The sequence below is a fragment of the Triturus cristatus genome, chromosome 9 (assembly GCF_964204655.1).
Source record: "Triturus cristatus chromosome 9, aTriCri1.1, whole genome shotgun sequence".
Classification (NCBI taxonomy): domain Eukaryota; kingdom Metazoa; phylum Chordata; class Amphibia; order Caudata; family Salamandridae; genus Triturus; species Triturus cristatus.
The window spans coordinates 1,108,839,983-1,108,861,315 of NC_140592.1; the positions used below are offsets into that span (position 1 = coordinate 1,108,839,983).

General features: G+C 43.0%; 1 protein-coding gene, 1 long non-coding RNA gene and 1 other non-coding gene across 6 annotated transcripts in view; 2 read left to right on the forward strand and 1 right to left on the reverse strand.

The window, feature by feature from the left end:
* The window catches only part of LRR1 (leucine rich repeat protein 1), a 38,898-nt gene extending 29,989 nt beyond the window's left edge, over nt 1–8,909 (reverse strand). Inside the window, exons 1-2 of one of the 2 annotated variants that reach the window (XM_085627021.1) lie at nt 7,991–8,909; nt 2,267–2,365 (exon numbers count right to left, since the gene is read on the reverse strand). In XM_085627021.1, coding sequence (XP_085483147.1) covers nt 2,267–2,365; nt 7,991–8,182 — 291 coding nt within the window. In that variant the 5' untranslated portion in view covers nt 8,183–8,909. The remainder of the gene's footprint in view (nt 1–2,266; nt 2,366–7,990) is intronic. The other variant, XM_085627022.1, reaches the window with a different exon arrangement.
* Nucleotides 8,037–21,333, forward strand: part of LOC146799462 (uncharacterized) — a 96,003-nt gene continuing 82,706 nt past the window's right edge. For all 3 annotated transcript variants that reach the window (XR_014968918.1, XR_014968919.1, XR_014968917.1), the window contains exon 1: nt 8,037–8,344. This is a non-coding gene — a long non-coding RNA (uncharacterized LOC146799462). The remainder of the gene's footprint in view (nt 8,345–21,333) is intronic.
* On the forward strand, nt 9,015–9,314 carry LOC146799463 (signal recognition particle RNA). Its single transcript, XR_014969380.1, has one exon.

Sequence of the window (21,333 nt, forward strand, 5' to 3'; positions counted from 1 at the left end):
AGAGAGGTATAGCTTTGTCCAAACAAAATGGAGCACCCAGTATAAGTCTGGACAAAAATATACCTCTATAGAGCTCTAAGTAGAGCGAAACACTGTGTCAGGGGTTGCTTTTACTAATTTCAGGTTGGCATTTTACCAATTCAAAGCTGTAATACTGTGCCTGGAGTGGTCAATGGCTTTTGTCATTTTACAACTTGCATGGACAGCACTGTGCTAGTCCTATGCTTAAAGACTTTGCTGTAGAAATGGCAAAAGACTTTCCCTTTCTATCTTGGCGTGGATGGCACTGTGCTAATCCTATGCTTAAAGACTTTGATAGAAAAGCAGACATTTGAGGTGAGCAGATCTAGAGTGTCGCTGGTGTTGAGAGTGCTCTATACTGGAGCTGCTTTCCACCTAAACTTGAGAACTACCCAGAGTTCTCTGCTTCTTTTGTGCATAGTTTATGTGTCACTCTAGGCCTGAAAGGGTATTGTTTTGATATATTATATATGTTCAAAAGAACTCTGTCAAAGAAGAGTCACGTGCATTCAGGATGCGTGATCAAGGGAGTTGGCTGCATATATTCACCCATCCTGAGTGCCCATGAGTAGTCTTTGACAGAGTTCTTTTTAATTGCTTAAACCGGGGGCTGTGCCCAGCACTATGAGATAACCTTGTGTGGCAGCATGACGGAAGCGGACTTATGCATATATAAACGTATATTTTTCCTACGGGCAATATCCAGTAGGCAGTTATAGTTTTCCATAGACTAAGCATTTTTTGTGAATAACTTTGGTTCGGTTAGACAAATCCTCACAAAATTTTTGAAAGTAGTTCGCCACTCACTTTTGGTACTGTGTAGAAAGTTTCGGGGTGATTCGGCAAGCAGTGGAAGAGAAGAATGGTCCAAAGACAGTCTTTCCCCATGCAAGGTCTATGGGGATTTTGCAGTTTTTAGACAACTACAGCCCAAACTGCTGAACGGATTTACACCAAATTTGACAGAAAGCTAGCTCTTAGTCCATAAAGTAGCCTTTTTGTAATTTGGTGTAAATTGGTGAAGTAGTTTAGGAGTTATTAAAGAAAGACAAATATAGCTATCTAGGGACGTTGATCCTCTGCGGATATGCGAATACCTGTGGATTCGAAGTTCAATAAGGGGGATAAAAAAAAAAAACTTCTGCAACTCAGACACCATACCCCCGCCCCGCGTGGGATTGGGAGCATGCAACGGGTTGCCTTAGGGCCTGGCTGTAGGCCAGTCACCACAGCCCAACCCATTGCAGCCAAAAGCTGTGCACAGCGGTGGTTGTATATGCATACGGGAATTGTATATTACTTTGTTAAAAAATATAAAAATTCACTGAACAAAAAACAAAGGTTACAGGCATGTTATAGGTAGGTTCTCATTTTACCCACACAAAACCAAAGAAATTCAGCAGTGACAGTTATACTTATCTGAAGAAACAATAACTTGTGCCGTTAAATTACTTTAGGCCACGTATTTTCGTTTCTGAACAGAAGTATAGCTATCAGTATAACTATTACTGCTGAATTTCTTTGGTTTTGTGTGGGTAAACGTGAACCTAACTATAATGTCGCCAGACCTTTGTTTTTTCAGTGAATATATAGATATACATCTCGGATATTCAACCATTTTTCTCCAAACATTAGATTAGGAGTTCATGAAAACAAATTGCAGTCTCGAATATCTGCTTTTCAATTTTAATATACATATAATTCAACCAAACAATTGCTTCTAATTTAGTTAGCTATGTTGCGCTTAAAGAAATGACTTCTAGGCAGCTGGAGAGTTACCATTTGCTCATGAGCTACTTGTAAGAGAAGCCAGCTTAGCTGCACCTCCACATTAAATTTAGAAATAAATACATTTAAGAACTACTGCCTAACTGAGCTAATCTGGCTGAAATCTCATTCGTTTTGTGGTAATCAAAACAGGGGGACATAAATTCCTTTAAAAAATGGGCAAAAATGTTAATGAAAAACAAGCAGGCATATTGGATGACACCCAATGCTTCTCACACTTGCAACCCTAGATACCCACAGTCTACATACCATGCAGAAATAAAGGTGTGTGTAGCCTCTTGCCCAAACACACAGAAAATGATCGGGCTTTAACAGGTGTACAAAGTGTTACGCAAACGCCACAATACGATACAAGAACGTTACTGAATCAAGATGAAAATAACTTGACCAGTGTTAACAAGTGCGCAGTCATAAGCAAACAAGAACGTTGCAGAATAAAAAGATTCAGAACTTGTACCTTACTGAGGCAGACGTCCACTGCAGGCTCTTTCAGTCGAACTGTGGCCTTACCTTCCTCCACAAACTTAGTAAAAAGCTGGTCTATGTTCTCCTGTAACTACAAAAACACAGTAAATAAAAGCAGTTCCTGCGCGTTTCCCATTACGCGCAATATCAAATCAATGAGCTGTACGGTATGTTATAACTGCCCAACTATGAGTGAAAAGCTTGGTAGGCGATGGTAATCGGAGATAAGAAACTGCAAAACTTTGAGGAACATGAACTGACAAAGCCCTTGACTGTGCAATTGTGAATTAACTCTGAGATAAGTACGGCCATCCATGCACACAATGGTTCAAATACCTTAGACTACCATGCCAACAAAAAGTCAGGCACTCGCGCACAGACATTACAGAGGCACGTTTCCACAGACTCATAATCGACACACAACATGTAGGGCTGGTCAGACATTTCACAATGAAAGACATCAGTGAAATTAAAAATCAACATACGTACAGACATCCATGCACTAAGACGACATATAGGCACCTGTGCTTACATCAAAAGTTAGAAAAACAGATACCCTGATAGGCAGAAGTATACTGGAAGGGGAGGGAGGACATGTGTATAGGCGGCGCTTGGCCTTTGCAGAGGATTATTCTTCAGTCCATAGAAAAGGAAATCACAATTGGATAGTCAATGCCCATTCAATTCTGGCCTCTAGCTGGAAACCACTTCTACTAAATGATGGAATACTGTTACTCTGTACATTATATCTGTCCCTTCTTGGGAATGATCATCTATAGGTAATAATACAGTGCCACCAATATGCCCAGAGCATACTTCGCCTCTTGGATATAACTGTGAATTTACAGAACAGCAATTCAATATCTGCATCGCTAACATATGGCTCACTCAGGGTAGACAGATAGCAGGCTCCATAAGCAGCAAAGTTGTATTCTGCTCTTGGCTTCCCTTTAAAATCTTTGACTTAGCATATGTTAAGCCAATAAAATCAAACTAAGACAACTTACTGTTTAAATGAAAGTCCTGGACTATAATAATCGTGTCTGGCAATCTGGCACCCCCCTTTACACTACAATCTGCAGTAATTAAAGAAGCCAGGTTTAATTTGTTCACTAAAACAAATGCAGTGCTTATGATGTAAAGTACATTTTATTTCCTCCATTGAAAGGACTTAAATTGATATATAATGTTGTCAATCAGCGTAGGCATGTTTTAAACAGACATTTTCTCTTCCTGCTGTTCATTGCCATCAGCTCTGCCCTTACAGCTCATTCTAGACCTGAAAGGCTTAAGCCAATAAATATATAGTTTTAACAGACCATGGATCTAAATCCTGCTAAAACACATCAAAATCGGTACACGGGATACATAAACCAGTTTTATACAAGTATGTATTTCAATTTCATCAAGTTAAACATTTTTCAAAGAAACCTTGAACCTTCCTGATATGACCATGTTACCATGTCAGCTTGCACACAGAACAATACCAAGGCACTTACCCTGCTGCTCTCTAGCCAGTATAGTCTGTTGTTAAAATGTGCAGAGAGAGAGGGCTTTGGGCATTTCCACAAGCTGACGTGAGCTCCCCATGTCTTCTTTCAACTTTCCTCCTGTTACTTGTAGCCCCCCTCCGCCCAGCATGTTTCGATACCGAGTTGCTCTGCTAGCGTTCAACGACTGGATGGACAAACACTGTCTAAAACTGACCTCCAGCCAAACAGAGGTTCTTCTCTTTGGGAAGGGCACCTCTTTTTGGATGCCAGCATGTTGGCTGCTGGAATTAGGACCCCTACACTCTCCAGTTACGAAGGTAAAGAATCTGGGTGTCCTAACGTGTAACAAGCTTGTTCTAGGAGATCAAGTGAATGCAACTATATCTGCATCTTTTTACATTTACAAAACAACTGTGGTTACTGCTTTAGTTATGTCTATACTAGACTATTGTAATGGCCTTTATCTTCACATACAATTGCAGTATGCGAACAAGCTTCAGGCTCTCCAGAATGCAGCAGCCAGGTTATTAGGAATTCCCAAATTTCAATCGGCGAAATCTGTCCTACAGAAACGTCATTAACTTCCAGTTAAACAAAGAGAGAAGATCAAAGACGTATGTATCACCTTTAATGCACTACATTATTCTGGTCCGAAATACTTCCAACACAGATTTGCTTGGTACCAGCCGGAGAGGTCTCTCCGCTCCAGCTCTGCCAGAAATGTGACTGTCCCCAGGTTTAAACATTCCTCCTGGGGTGGAAGAAGTTTCGTGGTGGGAGCCTCCAAATTTTGAAATTCTCTTCCTCTTTACATCAAGCTCTCATCAGATCCATTATCTTTCAGAAAGGTTCTCAAAACATGGCTTTTCAATAACTAGTTGGGTTAATTTTCCTCTCCTTATCACAAAAGCACCTAGATGACTCCGGGTGGATGTTGAACTAAATACGAATACATAACATAAAATAACTAAACGTGACAAATCCATATCACCCCCAAAGTATTCAGCGCCCAGAACCTATCTGAATCTTGTCAGTGTTCCATCAGTTTACTGGCAGAGTCAAAGGGCCCAGACCACAAATGTCGCCTCCTCTCAGCTCCTGGGACAGTATGGACAATATTATAGTATTTTACCAGCACTTGTCTACTGCTGCATCCATTTATAAATTAAATCTAGGCATTAAGTTAGCACCTTAGTAAATATATAACTTAGAAATAACACACATCTTCAAAAATAACTCAATTTTCATTCTCCTTTGTGTCTAGGCCACCCTCACAATTGAAACTCCCTAGGATGCAAATGTTCTGTGGGACGACTGACCTGATGCTGGCTTCTTCTATGTGAGCAAAGCATATCCAGTTGACACTTGTGCAGTACGTGTGTGGGAAAGTCGAAGAGTACCCTGATCTGAAGAAGCATGAAGTCCTACTGTACATGTGTTTGTGGCTGTAAGAAAGTGGGCACTGCTGCTATCTGTACCATGTCTGTACTAAATATTGCACAGGCGGTTTCTCTACTGCATCTGCCCCATGTGCATCTGGAAGCGTAAACTGCTGGTGCCCCAATTACATCAGTTGTGTGTGAGGTTAGCTTGTACTCCTGCTGTGCACATGTAAGGAATTGTACATTGCTGATAAACATGTACCTGCTCTATGCATGCGGGAAGCTTGCACTGCTGTTGTTGTGTTGTACTTGTTCTGTGTTAATCGAAATGGAGAAAAAAAAATTGGGATTAAACAAAATCTGAAACTATTGGCTTGGTCAATACAAACTACTATTTAAAAGCAATTCTGTTCTGCTCACATCTCACATTCTCTAAAGTCCCTTATAATTACCTTTCCTTATAATGAAGAAATACACCAACAGGCTTAGAATCCGGTAACAGATACATGGGGGTTTTAAGGGCCCAAATGTAGGTTTACACTGTGACTGTTAGTCACAAAATGTTGTTCTCTTATCTGGCTTATTCCACTGTCAGGCCTCTCTCTCCGTCTACCTCTCCTGGGTCCAAACCCTGGGCATTGACCAACCCGCTTTTACAATCCTAGATTTATCCCTCTAACAAATATTCTCTCTTACACTCATCTTTCACTCTCACTGTAGGTCGCTCAGCGGAGGGCTGCACTCAAATGTAGGTAGTGATGTCTACAGCTGGATGTGTCGACAATTAGGCGAAATGTTCAGAGTACATCAGCTGGCAAAAAAACTGAAAATAAATTCTTAGTACACAGTAATATAGGTGCCGTTGGGCAGTTTATTGTCCACGCCAAGTGCTAAATCTGTAGAGAGCAGTCATCAGGACTGATGTAAGGACTGGCAGGGTGAAGCGCCTCTTTGGCTTGTTCTGTTACATCTGTATATTATGCAAGAAGGCTGCTCTTCAATTCTGAGAGGCAGGTTTGCTCTTCATTTGCAAGAAGGCTTTGTAAAGGCTTTCCTGCATATTCACAACAAATGCAAAAACAACAATTGATGGACAGAATGCAAAACACTGTCATACATTCACCCCAGTACAGAGATCTGGGCCTAAATCCATCATTTTGTTTCCTCCCCATGCCATTCCAGTTTGAACCTAGCCATATGCAAATCAGTCTTGACCCTGCACCCAATGGGAACGGTCCAGCCCGAACTGCCAGGAAAGGTCCTCCCTGGACTGTAAACAAGCATCCAATTACTGGTTTCGGGATTTTACCACTCATCGGCCAGGATAGCTTGACTCCAGTAGCATGAAAAGCATGGGACCCACGTCTCTGCATACCCGTCCCACTCTGATGACAAATGCAAAAACAACAATTGATGGACAGATTGCTTTGTTTGCAGTAAGTCAGCAGGGTATGCCAGACGTGGGTCCCTTGCTCACTTTGCCACTGGATTCATGCTAGCTGGCTGATGAGTGGTGTTACCCCAAAACCGGTCCCAGGAAGCTTGTTTCCAGTTCAGGGAAGACCTGGCTTGGCAGTTCGGGCTAGACTGTTCCCATGAGGGCCAGATTCAAGACTGATTTGCATATAGCTGGGTTTTAACTGAGGTGGTGATGTGAGCTAAAGAACAATGATGGATTCAACCCAGATCTGTGAGTGGGGGGCGAGTTTCTGAAGAGTTTCAACGCTCCGTCCATCATCTCCTTGTGTTTGTATTATTCACAACAAATGGGCATCACTTTGAACAACTAGTGAATAACGTTCACCTTCATATAGAAGCCTCGGTTCAAAATAACTGCCTTTTAAACTGCTATTCTCTCCAAATATGCTGGAGAACAAACTGCCTTCTATCAACCTGGACAGCGCGAAACCAAAAGCCCTCAAAACAAGACTAAACTGGAAACAACTTCAGCATCCATACAAGAAAGGGATGCCCAAGAGAATTAATGCACCACCCTTACAAATAATGAACACTTCACTGTCCATTCACACTATTATTATTTTTAAAGAGTGCGAGCAAGATTAGCCCACAAAATAATTTTGGATTACAATTTTACTTGTGGAGAAACGTGGCCATCTCCTTAACTAAAAGGTATGTTCTTCCTATAAAAAAAAACAAAACGGTAGGACGAAGAGAATAAATATTGACCACAATGTGCTTTGCGTTTAATATGTATGAGGGTTTCAGAGTATCCATAGCTGCAGGAGTGAACGGAGAACGTAGTGGTGGGTTACTGAGATAGGTACAGGTGTGGAGAAATAAAGCGATATCTGATGCAATACAAAAGATCGTGTAGACTAGATCAGGCTGGAACCGTCACTGATGCTGTATTAAGGCTACTTACAGACCATTATGTTGCGCAGCAGGGATATATTAGAAATGTATATAATTACATAGAAATAATCTGTTGGCACGCAGTAAAGTGTCAACGCGTCACATAAAAGCAAACCAAAAACTTGGCAGTTATGTAGCTTCAAGTTTATAAAACAGGATAGTAGTGTTTACACTAAATTAAGAAGGCGTCCAAGAGCACAAAGTTTACAGTCCAAGATCTACACCCGAAACACATTCCTATCGGAAAGATATGGTCTAACTTTTCTCACGCTCAAGTTGCAGCCATGGTAATCAGCGAGCTAGTCTTATAAACGAAGGGTGACTTTTCTGATCCGTGTACAGACAGGTGCAAGTTACATTCGTCAGTGTTTTTCTTTTTCTGGTAAACGCACACGATGCCTCCGCTGGGTCACCGCCCACCCCCGCACATGCTGCAGCCGACCCAAGCCTCTTGGACGAAGCCCTTACCTTGTACTTGGACCCCGCCTTATCTTTAAGAGTGCAGATCATCAAGTAGACAGCAGCACTCCTGCCACCGGACGTGCTCTGGAGATGCTGTCTGCCGATGGACAGGACGGCACGGGTCCCTTTGCCTCGGTTCCTCATGCCGAAGGTGGGCAGCATACGGTTAACAACCTCCACCTCACACTGCAGCTTCATGATGCTTCGGGTCACACAGCGGCGCTGTCAGCCTTATCCCGCCATTCACTCAACTCCATAAAGCTCGAGAAAGAGGCGAGCCTCAGCCAATCAGAAAGTCAACCCAAGGCTCTCCCGTCCCAGCATGCAGCGCGGCGTCGCTTCCGGCAGAAGCTAGATCTGGTGGGTTTTGTTTTGTACTACAGAAACCATGGAATATTAGAAGCTAATCATCCTGCAGTCAACCTGTTCTTAAGGTGTTTTTTTGGCACAAGTAACGGCCACACCCAAAGACCAAATGCCGTTTTTACACAGAGCATTTTGATGCGAGAGTGTCCGTTTAGCGTTATAAATCAATTTAACGTCACTCATCAGCATAATACGTTATTTGCAAAAAGATGAGAAAAGCTGACACTCTTTTATACGGTTAAATCTGTGTGCAAAACTCAGCCTGTAACATTGCATGGAATCTGTAGTTTTTCTGGACCCTTTCTGGGTGGAGTTGAGTAAGTGCATCATTGATTCTGTTCGGATAACACCACGGCCGTTTCTATAGTTTGATGTTAGAAGAGCTGTCAGTAACTTGCACCACTCACCTCGTTTCTAGTAAGGCAGGTTTGACAGTCTTGTGTTCCTCATTTGCAGGTAAACAAACCGTCGCCCGGTGGGAGAATGGGCGGTGCTGGGATTCTGGTGCGCGAAACTCTTCTTAAACATGGCCGCAACTGTACATGTAGGCTTTGGATACACTACTACTAAGGCTAGTTAGGAGATATCCAATAAGCGACCGTGAAATAACAGTGACGTTAGTTGCTTGGAAAACTCTAGTATTGCAATTCTGGTCTGTACCTACGCTGGGCGCAGTGGCGTGCGCCTGTAATCCTAGCTACTTGGGAGGCTGAGGCTGCCGGATCGCTTGAGTCCAGGAGTTCTGGGCTGCTGTGTGCTATGCCGATCGGGTGTCCACACTAAGTTCGGCATCGATATGGTGATTCTGTGGAAGCACAGAATAACCAGGTCGCCTAAAGAGGGGTGAATCGGCCCAGGTCGGAAACGGAGCAGGTCAAAACCCCCGTGCTGATCAGTAGTGGGATCGCGCCTGTGAATAGCCACTGTAAACCAGCCTGGGCAACACAGTGAGACGCAGTCTTTTTTAGGGACGTTCACATTTAAACTCATATTTTTAATGGGTTTTTTTTGGGATGTAGTCTTTTTTTTTTTAGTTTATAAACAAACAACTGATACCGTGAGCTGCAGTTTTTATTCTGATTTATGTGAAAACAATTATATAACCTGTGTATTGTTTCCTCAATAGGTACTACCTTTCCATCCAATAACACACAAGATAGAAAACAAACGTGGGATTTACAATTTTTGCTCATACCATAAGGATGTGCACTCAGCAGGGATGGGGCCACCTCCCCCGTCTCTGCGGTCACCAGCTGAAAAGCACTAGGTCGGCCCTCATGGACGATGGGGACCGGACCTGCTGCAATTTTGGGCCAGGCAGGAAGGGCACAAACCTTTATTAATTCCTTTGATATCGCATGTGAAAAGAATGGAAAAAAATAATACATTATATGTAACAGTAAATATTGAAGATCTGCCGCTTTTAAGCACTGTAAATAACACGTTTTTCTTATCCAGTTCTTGTTAACCTATTTACCGAACTAATTAAGTGTAGTTCCATAAATTGTGTAATACTAACACATGCTGGTTACTGCGCCTTGGCAACATTGTGGTATTTTGCGCTATGTAGGGAAGGAACACGAGCTTGCCTTTCAAGAAAGTACCTTTTTAAAAAATGTTTTCAGTTATTTAAAACCATAGCATTTTAGCATATAAAAAAATATAAAATATTAATCATAACTAACAAATCATTTAGGCGAACCATATAATTGCAATATAAACATTCCTTTATAAAACCAATCAATTCCAACGTTATTACCTAAAATCAATAGACTGCTTATCTCATAACCGCCCATTTACTGCAATTTAAGATGCTTGGTGCCTTCGTGCAATGTCTCATTCAATAATTACCTAAGTGTGACCGTTACTATGACCCTGAGCAACAACCAGTATCAATTAAGGCCAACTGTGTAAAGTGCAGTGTGCCTAACTACAATGTTTAGAGTAGCAGTAGATTTAGGGAATAGCAATTTTATCCTGGAAACACACTCTTGTTACTGATATTGGGAACATCCTTCAACCACTTCGCAATCTTAGGTACTGACTGTACATGGTCCTTAGTGCGTCTGAAACAATAACAATAAAAACAAGCATTTGCAATGCAATAGGTCTGGTATTAGTGAAAATGTGAGCTATTGGAGTTGCAAATGCTAATGTTTTTTTTCTTTTAAAGTTATGTCAGCAGTAGCATATTAAGAAAATAAATTCCTTTCATGAAGCTAAGGGTGCAGTACTAGGGACACCTAGTCACAGCCTGTGGTACTGCACGCCTTTCCTTCATGAAAGGAATTTGGCATTTACAAACCCAGGCATTTGGCAGTGGGCATGTAATAACAACTTTGGGCTCAGCACTTATATTTGTTTTACTAATAAAACAATGAGAGACTGACAGAGCCTGGTGGAAAGAGGCTAGATTTAGCAATAGTGGTGGGGGTGGGGGTGGGGAGTGGGCCACTGATAGTGTAAGGTAGGTAGTCAGTGTGCTAGAAGGGACGAGGCCTTAAGAATAGGCTGTTCGGAGCTGTCCAGGGAAGAGGAAAAGACGAAGGCTCCAGTTACCAAAAGGAACAGGATTCCTGGCACTTGTGGCAAAGCGAGCACTTTTAATATTTTTTTATTTTGGGGGTGCTGGGAACAGGGTTGAAGGTGAGCAGATCGAGAGAACAGCAAAGTTCCAATCACAGTTCGTTTATTGAGGTTTACTACACTAATCAAGCACCACCACCCCCCACCTGACCCCAGGATTCAGGTCTGTGCATGGAGGTCACCCAGACACAGGCTTATCCTATGGGAAACATCTGTGTGTCCAAGCTGAGAACATGCATGCACGCAGACTGCGCCGCAAGCACTGCTGGAGGGGAGCCCCGCTGTACTCCAAGCAGCGCCATGATGGTGGAAGTAATTGCACAAATTGCAGAAAGAATTGACAAGACGTGCACTTACAATGTAACATGAACATTGTGCTATTTCCAGGGGAGTCAAGTATGAGAATAGTCCCAGAGCCTCAACAATTGCAGGATGTCCATGAAATACATTTACATAGACCCAATTCTTATGGGAATTATATACATTCTATCAAGTCTGCAGTCACACAGAGTACCATATAAAGCAAGGTCCAAGAATTATTACCAGCATTCAGCACATTTCAAGTACTGTATAGAGTTCGTAAAGGCTATAAAAGCCTAAAAAACAAAATGCTCGTTCCTGGGACACCTTGTAATAGCCTGTGGTACTGCACCCTTTCCTTAAGACCTAATATTTAAATGTCATTACGCAGTGACTTAAGGAACGAGCATGTGCATTTGCGAGCATTTTTGTTTTTAGGCTAAAAACAAATGCTGTGAAGTGAAACGTGGCAAGTAAATATTTAATAAAGAAAAGTGACGGGCCCCTGGCTTTTTAGCTTTAAACCTGTGAAGCTTTAAAAAGGCTAACAAAAAGTAAATAATGTCGTGTTGGCGAAATGCAAAAAGCTGATTAAATAAATAAGGCCCAAAAAAACAAAATTTTCTTGCATTTCTGTGAGGAAAAGTCATGGAATCTGCAGGCAGACACAAATTTCCAACCACCCAGCGTTCTCTCAAGTCTCCCGAGAAAAACGATGCCTCACTTGTGTGGGTAGGCCAAGTGCCCGAGATACGAAAGGGCACCAAACACAAAATAGAAACATCAAATATTTGGACTGAAAAACAATGTGGTATTTGGAATGTTGGTAGCTGTGGATTTTGGGCCCCTGCTCAGCCGGCACCTATGGAAACCTACCAAACCAGTACATTTTTTAAAACTAGACACTCCGGGTAGTCCAAGGTGGGGTGACTTGTGTGGCTCTCACCAGGTTTTATTTTTGCCTGGAGTCCCATATAAAGCACAAACTTTGCCTTAAAAACACGTTTTCCTTACATTTCTGTAAGGAAAAGTCCTGAAATCTGCAGGCAGACACACATTTCCTACCACCCAGCATTCCCTGACGCCTCTGGAAGAAAGCAATGCCTCACTTGTGTGGGTAGGCCAAGTGCCTGTAACATGAAAGGGTAAAGGTGCCGTCAAGGGATTTATTTAGAATACACAGTGATACAATTTCAAACTCTTATTCTAATATAAGCTTTCATCAATTGCTTATTAGTAAATTAATTCTTAGATTTTGTTTGAACAATATCAATCAATTCTGAATACAAATAAGGAATTTAGTCAAAGAATATACAAACACGGGTGTATATAAAAATAATTTTATATTTTTCAAAGAATTTTTAGAGGGTACTATGAGTATACACATACAATGTAACAAGAGGAAATTCGATAACAATTCAATGGTCCTACAGTATTACATTTGTATACACTTTTCCTTATATAAGTAGACTTTCGAAAAAGTGTCTTAGGTCGACGTTTCGGTCTCTTATGCAATCGTCCATGAGACCATCTTCAGTACTATTGTGTACTATATGGATGACCCCTATTAAGACATGGAATAGACAATAATTACCATCCCTATATTGAACATTTACAAAAATCAATTATATCACCCGTTATCATGACTTACAAAATAATGTGTTTACATACATACAACACCATCCTATTCAAAAACTAGTTCCCTGTAAAATAGAACTTAAAAATCTGAGTGAACATTATTCATGTATTGTTCAACAATTAAACAATTGCATCAATCCATATACATTATTTACATTATTTCGTTCTTTAAGACATTTCAATTTATTCACTTTCATGTATCTCCATAACAAAACGTGACTCAACAATTACTATGTTACATTTGGATATCAACTGATCATGATCATTCATGTATATTATATAAAATACCATTTCTCAACAGAAAAATCCTAAAAAAAGCATATCTGGTAAATGGCCATTTTCGTCATACACTTATCAATTCGTGGCATCCAGTTTACATGATAAAGTCAAAACTTCCTGGACTAATCTTTAATTTGCATAAAACAATTCTTCTATTATAATCCTGAATATTACCATACTGAATATATGTACATTTAAACATACATAGATACAGTATTATTATCAATCTAAACACAGAAAGAAGTTTTTTTGGGGGAGCCGCTCGGAATCTGTCTTGGTCCACGAACTTTGTTACCAGCATTCAACTCACCGGAGGTATCTGTTGGGCGGAGAAGTGCGGGAGTGGTGACTTTCTTCTTCCACACGGGTCCCCGGGACTGCGAGTACCAGCAGCCCTACTGCCTTGCTGACTATTTGCTGCAGCTGCTGGCTCTTCCCGGCCCCTCCCTCCCACTATAAAGCGCCTCGCGGCCCCCGCTTCGCGGGAGCCGCTCGGAATCTGTCTTGGTCCACGAACTTTGTTACCAGCATTCAACTCACCGGAGGTATCTGTTGGGCGGAGAAGTGCGGGAGTGGTGACTTTCTTCTTCCACACGGGTCCCCGGGACTGCGAGTACCAGCAGCCCTACTGCCTTGCTGATTATTTGCTGCAGCTGCTGGCTCTTCCCGGCCACTCCCTCCTCGATTACTATAACTGTCTCCCCACCTACGCGTAAGCGGGACGCGTGCGGGGCGTACCCCGGGGCGAAGACCGGGCAAAGAGCGGGCCGTTTGAGGCCGTTCGAGGTCTGTGAGGTCTGGTCTGGGCTACCCCCTTTTGTATTGTTCAAACTAGTCTGTGCGAGTGTAATTGTTATACAATTTATTATTATCATATCCACACAGTAAGGTTGGGGGTTGCCCCTGTTGGTTGTTGAGCTATGTCTAGCAGGTTAACACGGAGCAAGGCCCCAATTGGTGGTCTTCCTATCAATGGTCCTATGGACGATTTTATTACTCGTACCAATACAGCTATAGACCATGAAATTTCCAAACTCCAGACTCGTGTTTCCCTGGAATTGGCGTCCGCTAGGAGATTGTCCCAGGTAATCGATTTGTCGAAAAAATCTTCCCTGGGCAATATAGCCACAGCGGTTACCCCGCCACGTCCAGCTATCCCCCATTGTGTAGTTACACATGTTGATGTCCACCACACTCCGGCTTTCTCTGTACTACCCCCCACATTGGAGCCACTGATTCAGGATAGTGCTGCGAACCTGTCCATAACCCCTCTCAAGCAAGATACTGGTTCTAATAATCCTACCTCGGCAATGCTCTCCTCTAGGCACACTCTTAGTAGAGCCCATCAAGCTAAAAGAAAATGCACCTCTCGGTCTGCTTACCGTCGTGAGAAGGCCAAAATTGTGATTACTGAACATCTGAATGCGACTAGTGCTCCGGTCTCAAATCCTATAGGAGGGGGTGTGACCGGGGAACATTCACATTTTGAGGGGGTTAAAGATGAGCCAGCTCCTGCTTCCTTAACCACCTCCTTGGTTATTGAGGCAGGAGAAGAGGGCATACATGTTGAGAGTGGGGACAGGAACGAAGGGGAATTTATAAGTTTAGTTTGGGAAACCCTTAAGAAACTTCTTTCTCCTCTTGATCTTAGACTCTCACGCATTGAGAACCATTTACTCGAGATGGAAAAGAGCATTATTGCTCTGGCCACTCTCGGTCTGAGAAGTCTAGAAAACCAGGGTTTTCCTGTTGCTGAGCCTCTTCCCCATGATATGATCCCTCAAGTTCCACAACCTTCCCCTCCTTTACCAGTTATCGCACGATCGGTGCCTACATCGGGGCCTGCGGCTGGGCATCATAGCTCAACCGCCTCTATACCTAAAGCTCCTAAATGTCCCACCCCCCAACCAGTAGTTAAACCTAATATAGGTGTGTTGCATAGACCCCCTCCTAGGGAAGCGGTGCTCCAATCAACCAAGAGCCCTCCTGCTAAGAATAACTTTAGAGGGGGTTTTATCGATCTCCCTCCAGAGGCTAATGATTATGTGGTTGTGCTGACGAATGTCCCCCAGTTAGGAAATGGCCAATACGAGAACCATTGGTCTCTGAAGAATAAGACAATCCATTGGCTCAATGCGAATAGACCAATCCCTAATGGTCAGAGAAGTAGAATTTTAATGGTACGTAGAACCCCCTGGGTGGGCCCCTCAAGGAAATCTAGCGCTGGGGATTGCATAGTGGTGACCTTTGAAGATCCTTTCATGGTACACCACATCTGTTCCTGGCCCATTGGCGAAGGTTCTCTCGTTATACCTAGGCCTTTGTCCTTCTTTTATCCACCGTGTCTTAGATCTACACGTGATGAGGACTGGTCTCTAGTACACCACCGCAACTGGAGGAGCCACCCCAAAAAATCCCAAGTTTTCCCCATAAATTGGAATGTCTTTTCCACTTCTAATCGGTTTACTGGGCTTGAGGAGGTAGATTGACTGGCATGTCAACCTGTTCCCCAGGATCCTTTACCACTGGTACTAGGGCATAATGAACCATCTTCCTCTCCTTGTGTGACCGAACCCTCGGCTGTTAGCCCACCAACTTCAGAGGGAATGCTGTCTGTTCCATCTATGGAGGCGGCCTCGATTACGCTGTATTCTTCTGATTCTCAACCTGTAATGGACCAACTGGCTCTACCTTGCCCGTTTCCCACGATCTCAATCCAGCATGTTCCTTTAGCTAGGAAGCTGACTGATGTAACAATGGCTCCCTATTACCATCAGATTGAGCCATTATCTAGGCCAAATAGATCTGCTGCGGGGGGGGCAGGTCCTGTGATTAAATTGGCCACATTAGATGACCCTCCAAGACAGACTACCTCTGCCGACCCCTTGATAAAGATCATATGTTGGAATGTGGCAGGGCTCGCCCGTAACTTCGAAATTCCAGAATGGAATGCCTTTCTGGCCCCCTACAACATCTGTCTTTTGCAGGAAACCTGGTGTCTTGAGCCTAGGCATAGAGTGGGCTTTACGACTTACTTTGTTCCAGCTTCCCACCAAAATGGAGGTAAAGGTCGCCCGTCAGGTGGCCTTCTCATATGGGTTAACATTGCTCTAGGTCTAAGTGTCACTCAAAAGCCCACGCATTCTCCTGATCTCCAGAGGATAACCATTCTATGCCCAGGGGGTAGGAAGTTGGAAGTCTTTAACCTTTATCTAAGGGGGGCCAGGGGCGGGTCATCCACATTATCCTCTACAGGTCTGGGCAGCGATTTAGCCGCCTGCAGTATCGACTCTTATGTTCTTCTGGCAGGCGACTTTAATTGCTGTTTTGAGCCATTGGCTGTGGAGGATATACTGGATACTTGGGATGAGGACACAAGGAGAGGTATTCCCATCCTGACCCTAGATCCGATTCCCAAGTGGACCCAGAGTGCGGTAGACATCAACGCGCTCTGTATGGAACATGACTTAAGACCAACTAACGGCCGATCTAAATCGGATATCCTGGGTGCGCACACTTACAACCGGATAGGCCGTACCTCCAGAATAGACTATGTTGTGCTGAATTATAATTTGTGGGCATTCCATTATGATATGGAGGTCATTGCGTCTTGTGATAGTGACCACAATCCTCTCTCCTTATCATTGATTCCGCCCTGGCAGGTGGGAAGTCAAAATAAGATTCCCTACAAGTGGAAAACCTCCCATGAGCTTGTCCCCTCGGCCTGTGGTAGGCGCCTAAAATGGGCTAAAGTAGAAGCGGATGAGGGAAGGATGGCACAGGCAGGGACCGCAATGTTAGCGGCAGGGCAGCGCCTGGATGCCCTGGGTGTCTCCAGCCAATCTGTTTTACCTTTATTCACAGAAACCATTGTGGTGCTAAGCGATTTGTTTATTATACCTCAATCCAGCGCAAAGGTTTCTGTGAAGGGTGCTCCCAGGGCAAGAAATAAATGGTATTCTTCAAAATGTCGGGTTGCCAAGGGGGAACTTATTACCGCAGTTAAAAACAAGGATCCAGGCACCATCAGATTGGCGAGGAATCTCTATAAAAAAGTTGTGGCAGAGGCGAAGGAGGCCCATGACTTTAGCTTTTGGTGGGATTTAGCGGAGGCAAGTACCAGAAAAGACTCCAAAGGGTTCTGGGATCTGCTAAGAGCCAGGGACAAACCCCTTGATTCGCAGTTCACTTGTAATATTTCTGGCGATCTCTGGTTTGCCCACTTTTCCAAATTGTACTCTGTTCAAAGTGGGGTACCCATCCTTAAAACGGGCCTTCATGCCAGCCTACCACCTGAGATTTCTACCAATGCCTCCCCCTTCAGCATAGAGGAAGTTGAAGGGGCAATCAGTCGTATTGTTTCTAGTAAGGCTGCTGGTCCCGATGGAATTCCGGGGGACTTGTTGAAGAAATATCCATCATTGTGGAGTAGATTAATTGCCGCTCTTCTGAATGAGGCGGTGTTGGGTGGTTCTCTTCCTGACTCATGGAGTGGTGCTGAGGTCGTCCCCATTTTTAAGAAAGGCAGTCGGGACGACCCAGCTAACTATCGCCCTATTAGCCTGCTTGATTCAACGCAAAAGGTTGCGGGCAAAGTGGTTCTAGGTAGGATCCTGCAGTGGGTTGAAGAAAACCAGGTTTTGTCAGATTTCCAGGCAGGTTTCAGATCTGGGATGGGTACTATCGAGCAGACGTTCCGTCTTTTAATGATTTACTGGAAGGTGGTTGTGCTGGGTGGGGGCAGCTTGTACTTGGTCTTTATAGACTTGCGAACTGCCTTCGACCTGGTCCCTCGAGCCCAACTATGGAATGTCTTAGATAGGTTGGGCATACCTCCCTATTTGCTGGCCTTGCTTATAAAGTTTCATGAAAGCAACTTTGCCCAGATTAGATGGGGTACCCAGGGGGATAAAACATCTCGTATCTCCGTAGACAGGGGCGTCCGCCAGGGTTGCGTGCTCGCCCCCACTCTGTTTTCTCTATACGTTAACGGAGTGGTGGAGCATCTGCTTCAACAGCCGTCAGATGCACCATCCTTGGCTGGTAGGAAAGTTCCTACGCTCCTGTTTGCGGATGATACCCTCCTAATTTCCAAGTCACCAGTAGGTATCCAAAAGTTGCTTTCTAGCTTTAAGGCCTTTTGTGATACCAAGGGCCTGTCTATAAACATAAGCAAGACCAAATTCCTCGTTCTTAATCCTCCCAGGAAAACGGTTGTTCCCCCTACCTTGGACTCTGTTCCTTTGGATAGAGTCAATGAATTTGACTACCTTGGTATTCGTTTGTGTGCCAATATGAGTTGGAAGGCGCACCACCAGAAGGTGTTTCTGACACACAAGAGAGTTTCAGGGGCCCTGCTCAAGGAACATCGTGCCTCAGCTTTAAAACCTATAGGGGCACTGCTTGATATCTATAGGGCAAGGGTGGTGAGTGCAGCATTGTATGGTGCTGAACTGTGGGGTATACAGAGTGTTGACACCTTGACATACCTCGAAAATAATTTCCACAAAGATCTTATGAGGTTACCCCATAGCACCCCTACTATTCCTCTTTTGTTAGACGCAGGCACACGCCCAATTTGTGAGCAAGCTAGGCTACGTCCTCTCTTATTATGGGCCAGGATATGGAATGTCCCTGAACTGAGTAGTTATGCAGATGCCCTTAGCGAAATTCTATCCTTATCTGGCTGGCATAAGGTTACCTGGCTCAGGGAGGTTAAGCGTCTCCTTTTGGACCTGGGATTAGGAGATGCCTGGGCAAATAGAACAGCACCCTCAAAACAATTGCTTAAGAAGATCTATTGGCTCTGGGTGGATAATGAGAGGTTGTGTAACCCTAACCATTGTAAATCTGTCGCCCAGTTTTTCTTGGTTAAGGAGATCCCTTGCAGAGAACCCTACTTGGATTCAATCCTTAACCCGGGTGACAGAGCATTATACTTTAAATTTAGGGTGGGCGTTCTTCCATTAGGTCTGTTCACGTCTACTTGGAAACCTCCATACCAAACTATACCCTATTGCCCCTTTTGTGATTCTAGGGTCGAGTCTACAGCCCATTTGTTATTTGAGTGCTATGCTTATTCTGTGCCCAGGTCGAGATGGTTAAAGCCCTTATGTAGGTGTCTAGGCACAAGATCCTGTCTGGAAGCTTTACGCATATTACGTTCAGACGCCCGTCCCTTCTATGCCTGTTGCTTGGCTAAATTTTTGGGCTGGGCTTGGAGGATAAGATCTGTAAGAAAACAGTTGTTACAGTAATGTACTCTTCTTAATTTTTTAAGATATTAGACAGTCATGGAATTTAATAACTTTTTACCTTGTAATTGTATATGTGTTATTTATTGATTGTTATGTGTTGTATTGTTGTGCTTTTATGACAAACTGTCGAAATAAAGCTTTGTGAGTGAGTTTTTTTGGGGGAAAGAGACCACATATGTTAATGGCCACCTCTATGAAACTGTACCTCAACCTACAAGAAATATCCTGTGTGATGTATATTTTTTATCACACGCTCCCATATAGAGACATAATTTGTTTCCTTCTAGATTACAGCATTTATGTAAATATTGGATTTTGTTAAGGTTTGAATATCCGATCTTTCTATGACATCAGGCTCCATCAACAATTTAGTGTTATCATTGGCATCAAGGTGTTTTGCCCAGGCCCTCAAGGGTAGATTGGGTCTTCCCATTTTTACTTAAATATGATGCAACATGAAAGAGCGCCAAACGGAACGTAGACACATCACATTATTCCACTGTAAAACAATGTGTTTTTTGCAATATTGGTAGCTGTGGATTTTGGGCACCTAGGGAAACCTACCAAACCAGCATATTTTTTAAAACCAGTCTCTCGAGGGAGTATGGGGTGGGGTCACTTGTGTGCCTCTCACCAGGTTTAATTACCCAGAATCCCCTTAAAATTTCAAACTTTGCCCAAAAAAACACATTTTCCTTCCATTTCTGTGAGGAGAAGTCCTGGAACAGAAAAATAGAGTTATTTCCAAATTTCTTTGGAATCATAAACCATTTCGTATTTATTATACTAAGCTTAAACTTTCCAGACTTAATGGGGGGGGATTTGGTTTGCTTGATTTTTTTCAAATATCACAAAGCGTTTATTTTAAAAACGCGGTTCTCTTGCATTGATCCTAGGTATTCCCCTAAATGACTTTTGACAGAACAAAAGTTAGTTTCGCCATTCCCTCCTCCGTCACTATTATCTATGTCCAATTGATTATTACTGACTTTGATGCTTCATTTTGTTCACATATTTCAGATTCTACCATCATATGTCTTTGGCGCAATCATAAAGTTTAATTGTACTATCACATTTTGGAAATCTTGGATGAATGATGGTATTTTCTTCCTTTAGAATATCATTGATAAGGGAGTTTATTGTATATCACAGTATACAATGGAAATCTATGGCATAAACAAACAAAAACCCATGATGTTCACCACTGCTTACTTATAAATGCATATTTCGTCTTTATAAATAGCTCGTACTTTAAACAAATGAATTGAGAATCCTTGTCTTAAATTAAGAACAAGCAATTGCAAAGCAATAGGTCTCGCATTTGCAAGAGTTTGAGCTATTGGCATTGTAAATGACAATGCCGTTTATTTATCTGTTTTGATAATTAACACATAAATAAAAGGCCTTGTCATTTACAATGCCAATAGCTCAAACTCTAGTAAATGCGAGACCTATTGCATTTCAAAGAAGCAGCCGCCATTAGCCCAAGCTGCTTGGAAAGTGAAATCGCGCATGGCACACTGAATGCTGCAGGAAAGCATGCCGTGTCTGCAGTAAGTGAAACTTATTAAAGAAAATAGTACTTGCAGACTAAATAAGACGTACTGTGTAACAAATGAAGTAAAAGGGCCAGTCCTCATGGGAGGTTACAAATAAAGACAAGGTGGTACTAAGGAGGGACTAAAAAGCCTCTTAACGAATCAGAAGCCAGCATTTAGGAAGGACAATGACACAAGCTCATAACAAATATGGGCCGAGCTTCAAGTCCATATTCAAATACAGCATGCCTCGCAGAGCATGTGCTGCCCAGGCTCGACTTGAGTTGTCAGGTTGTAAACCTTGAAAGGCAAATGGAGGGTTTACATTGAATCCCTCAAGACATGCCCCTGCGGGTAGGTTTATTCACTCAGTGCATCTGCCTGC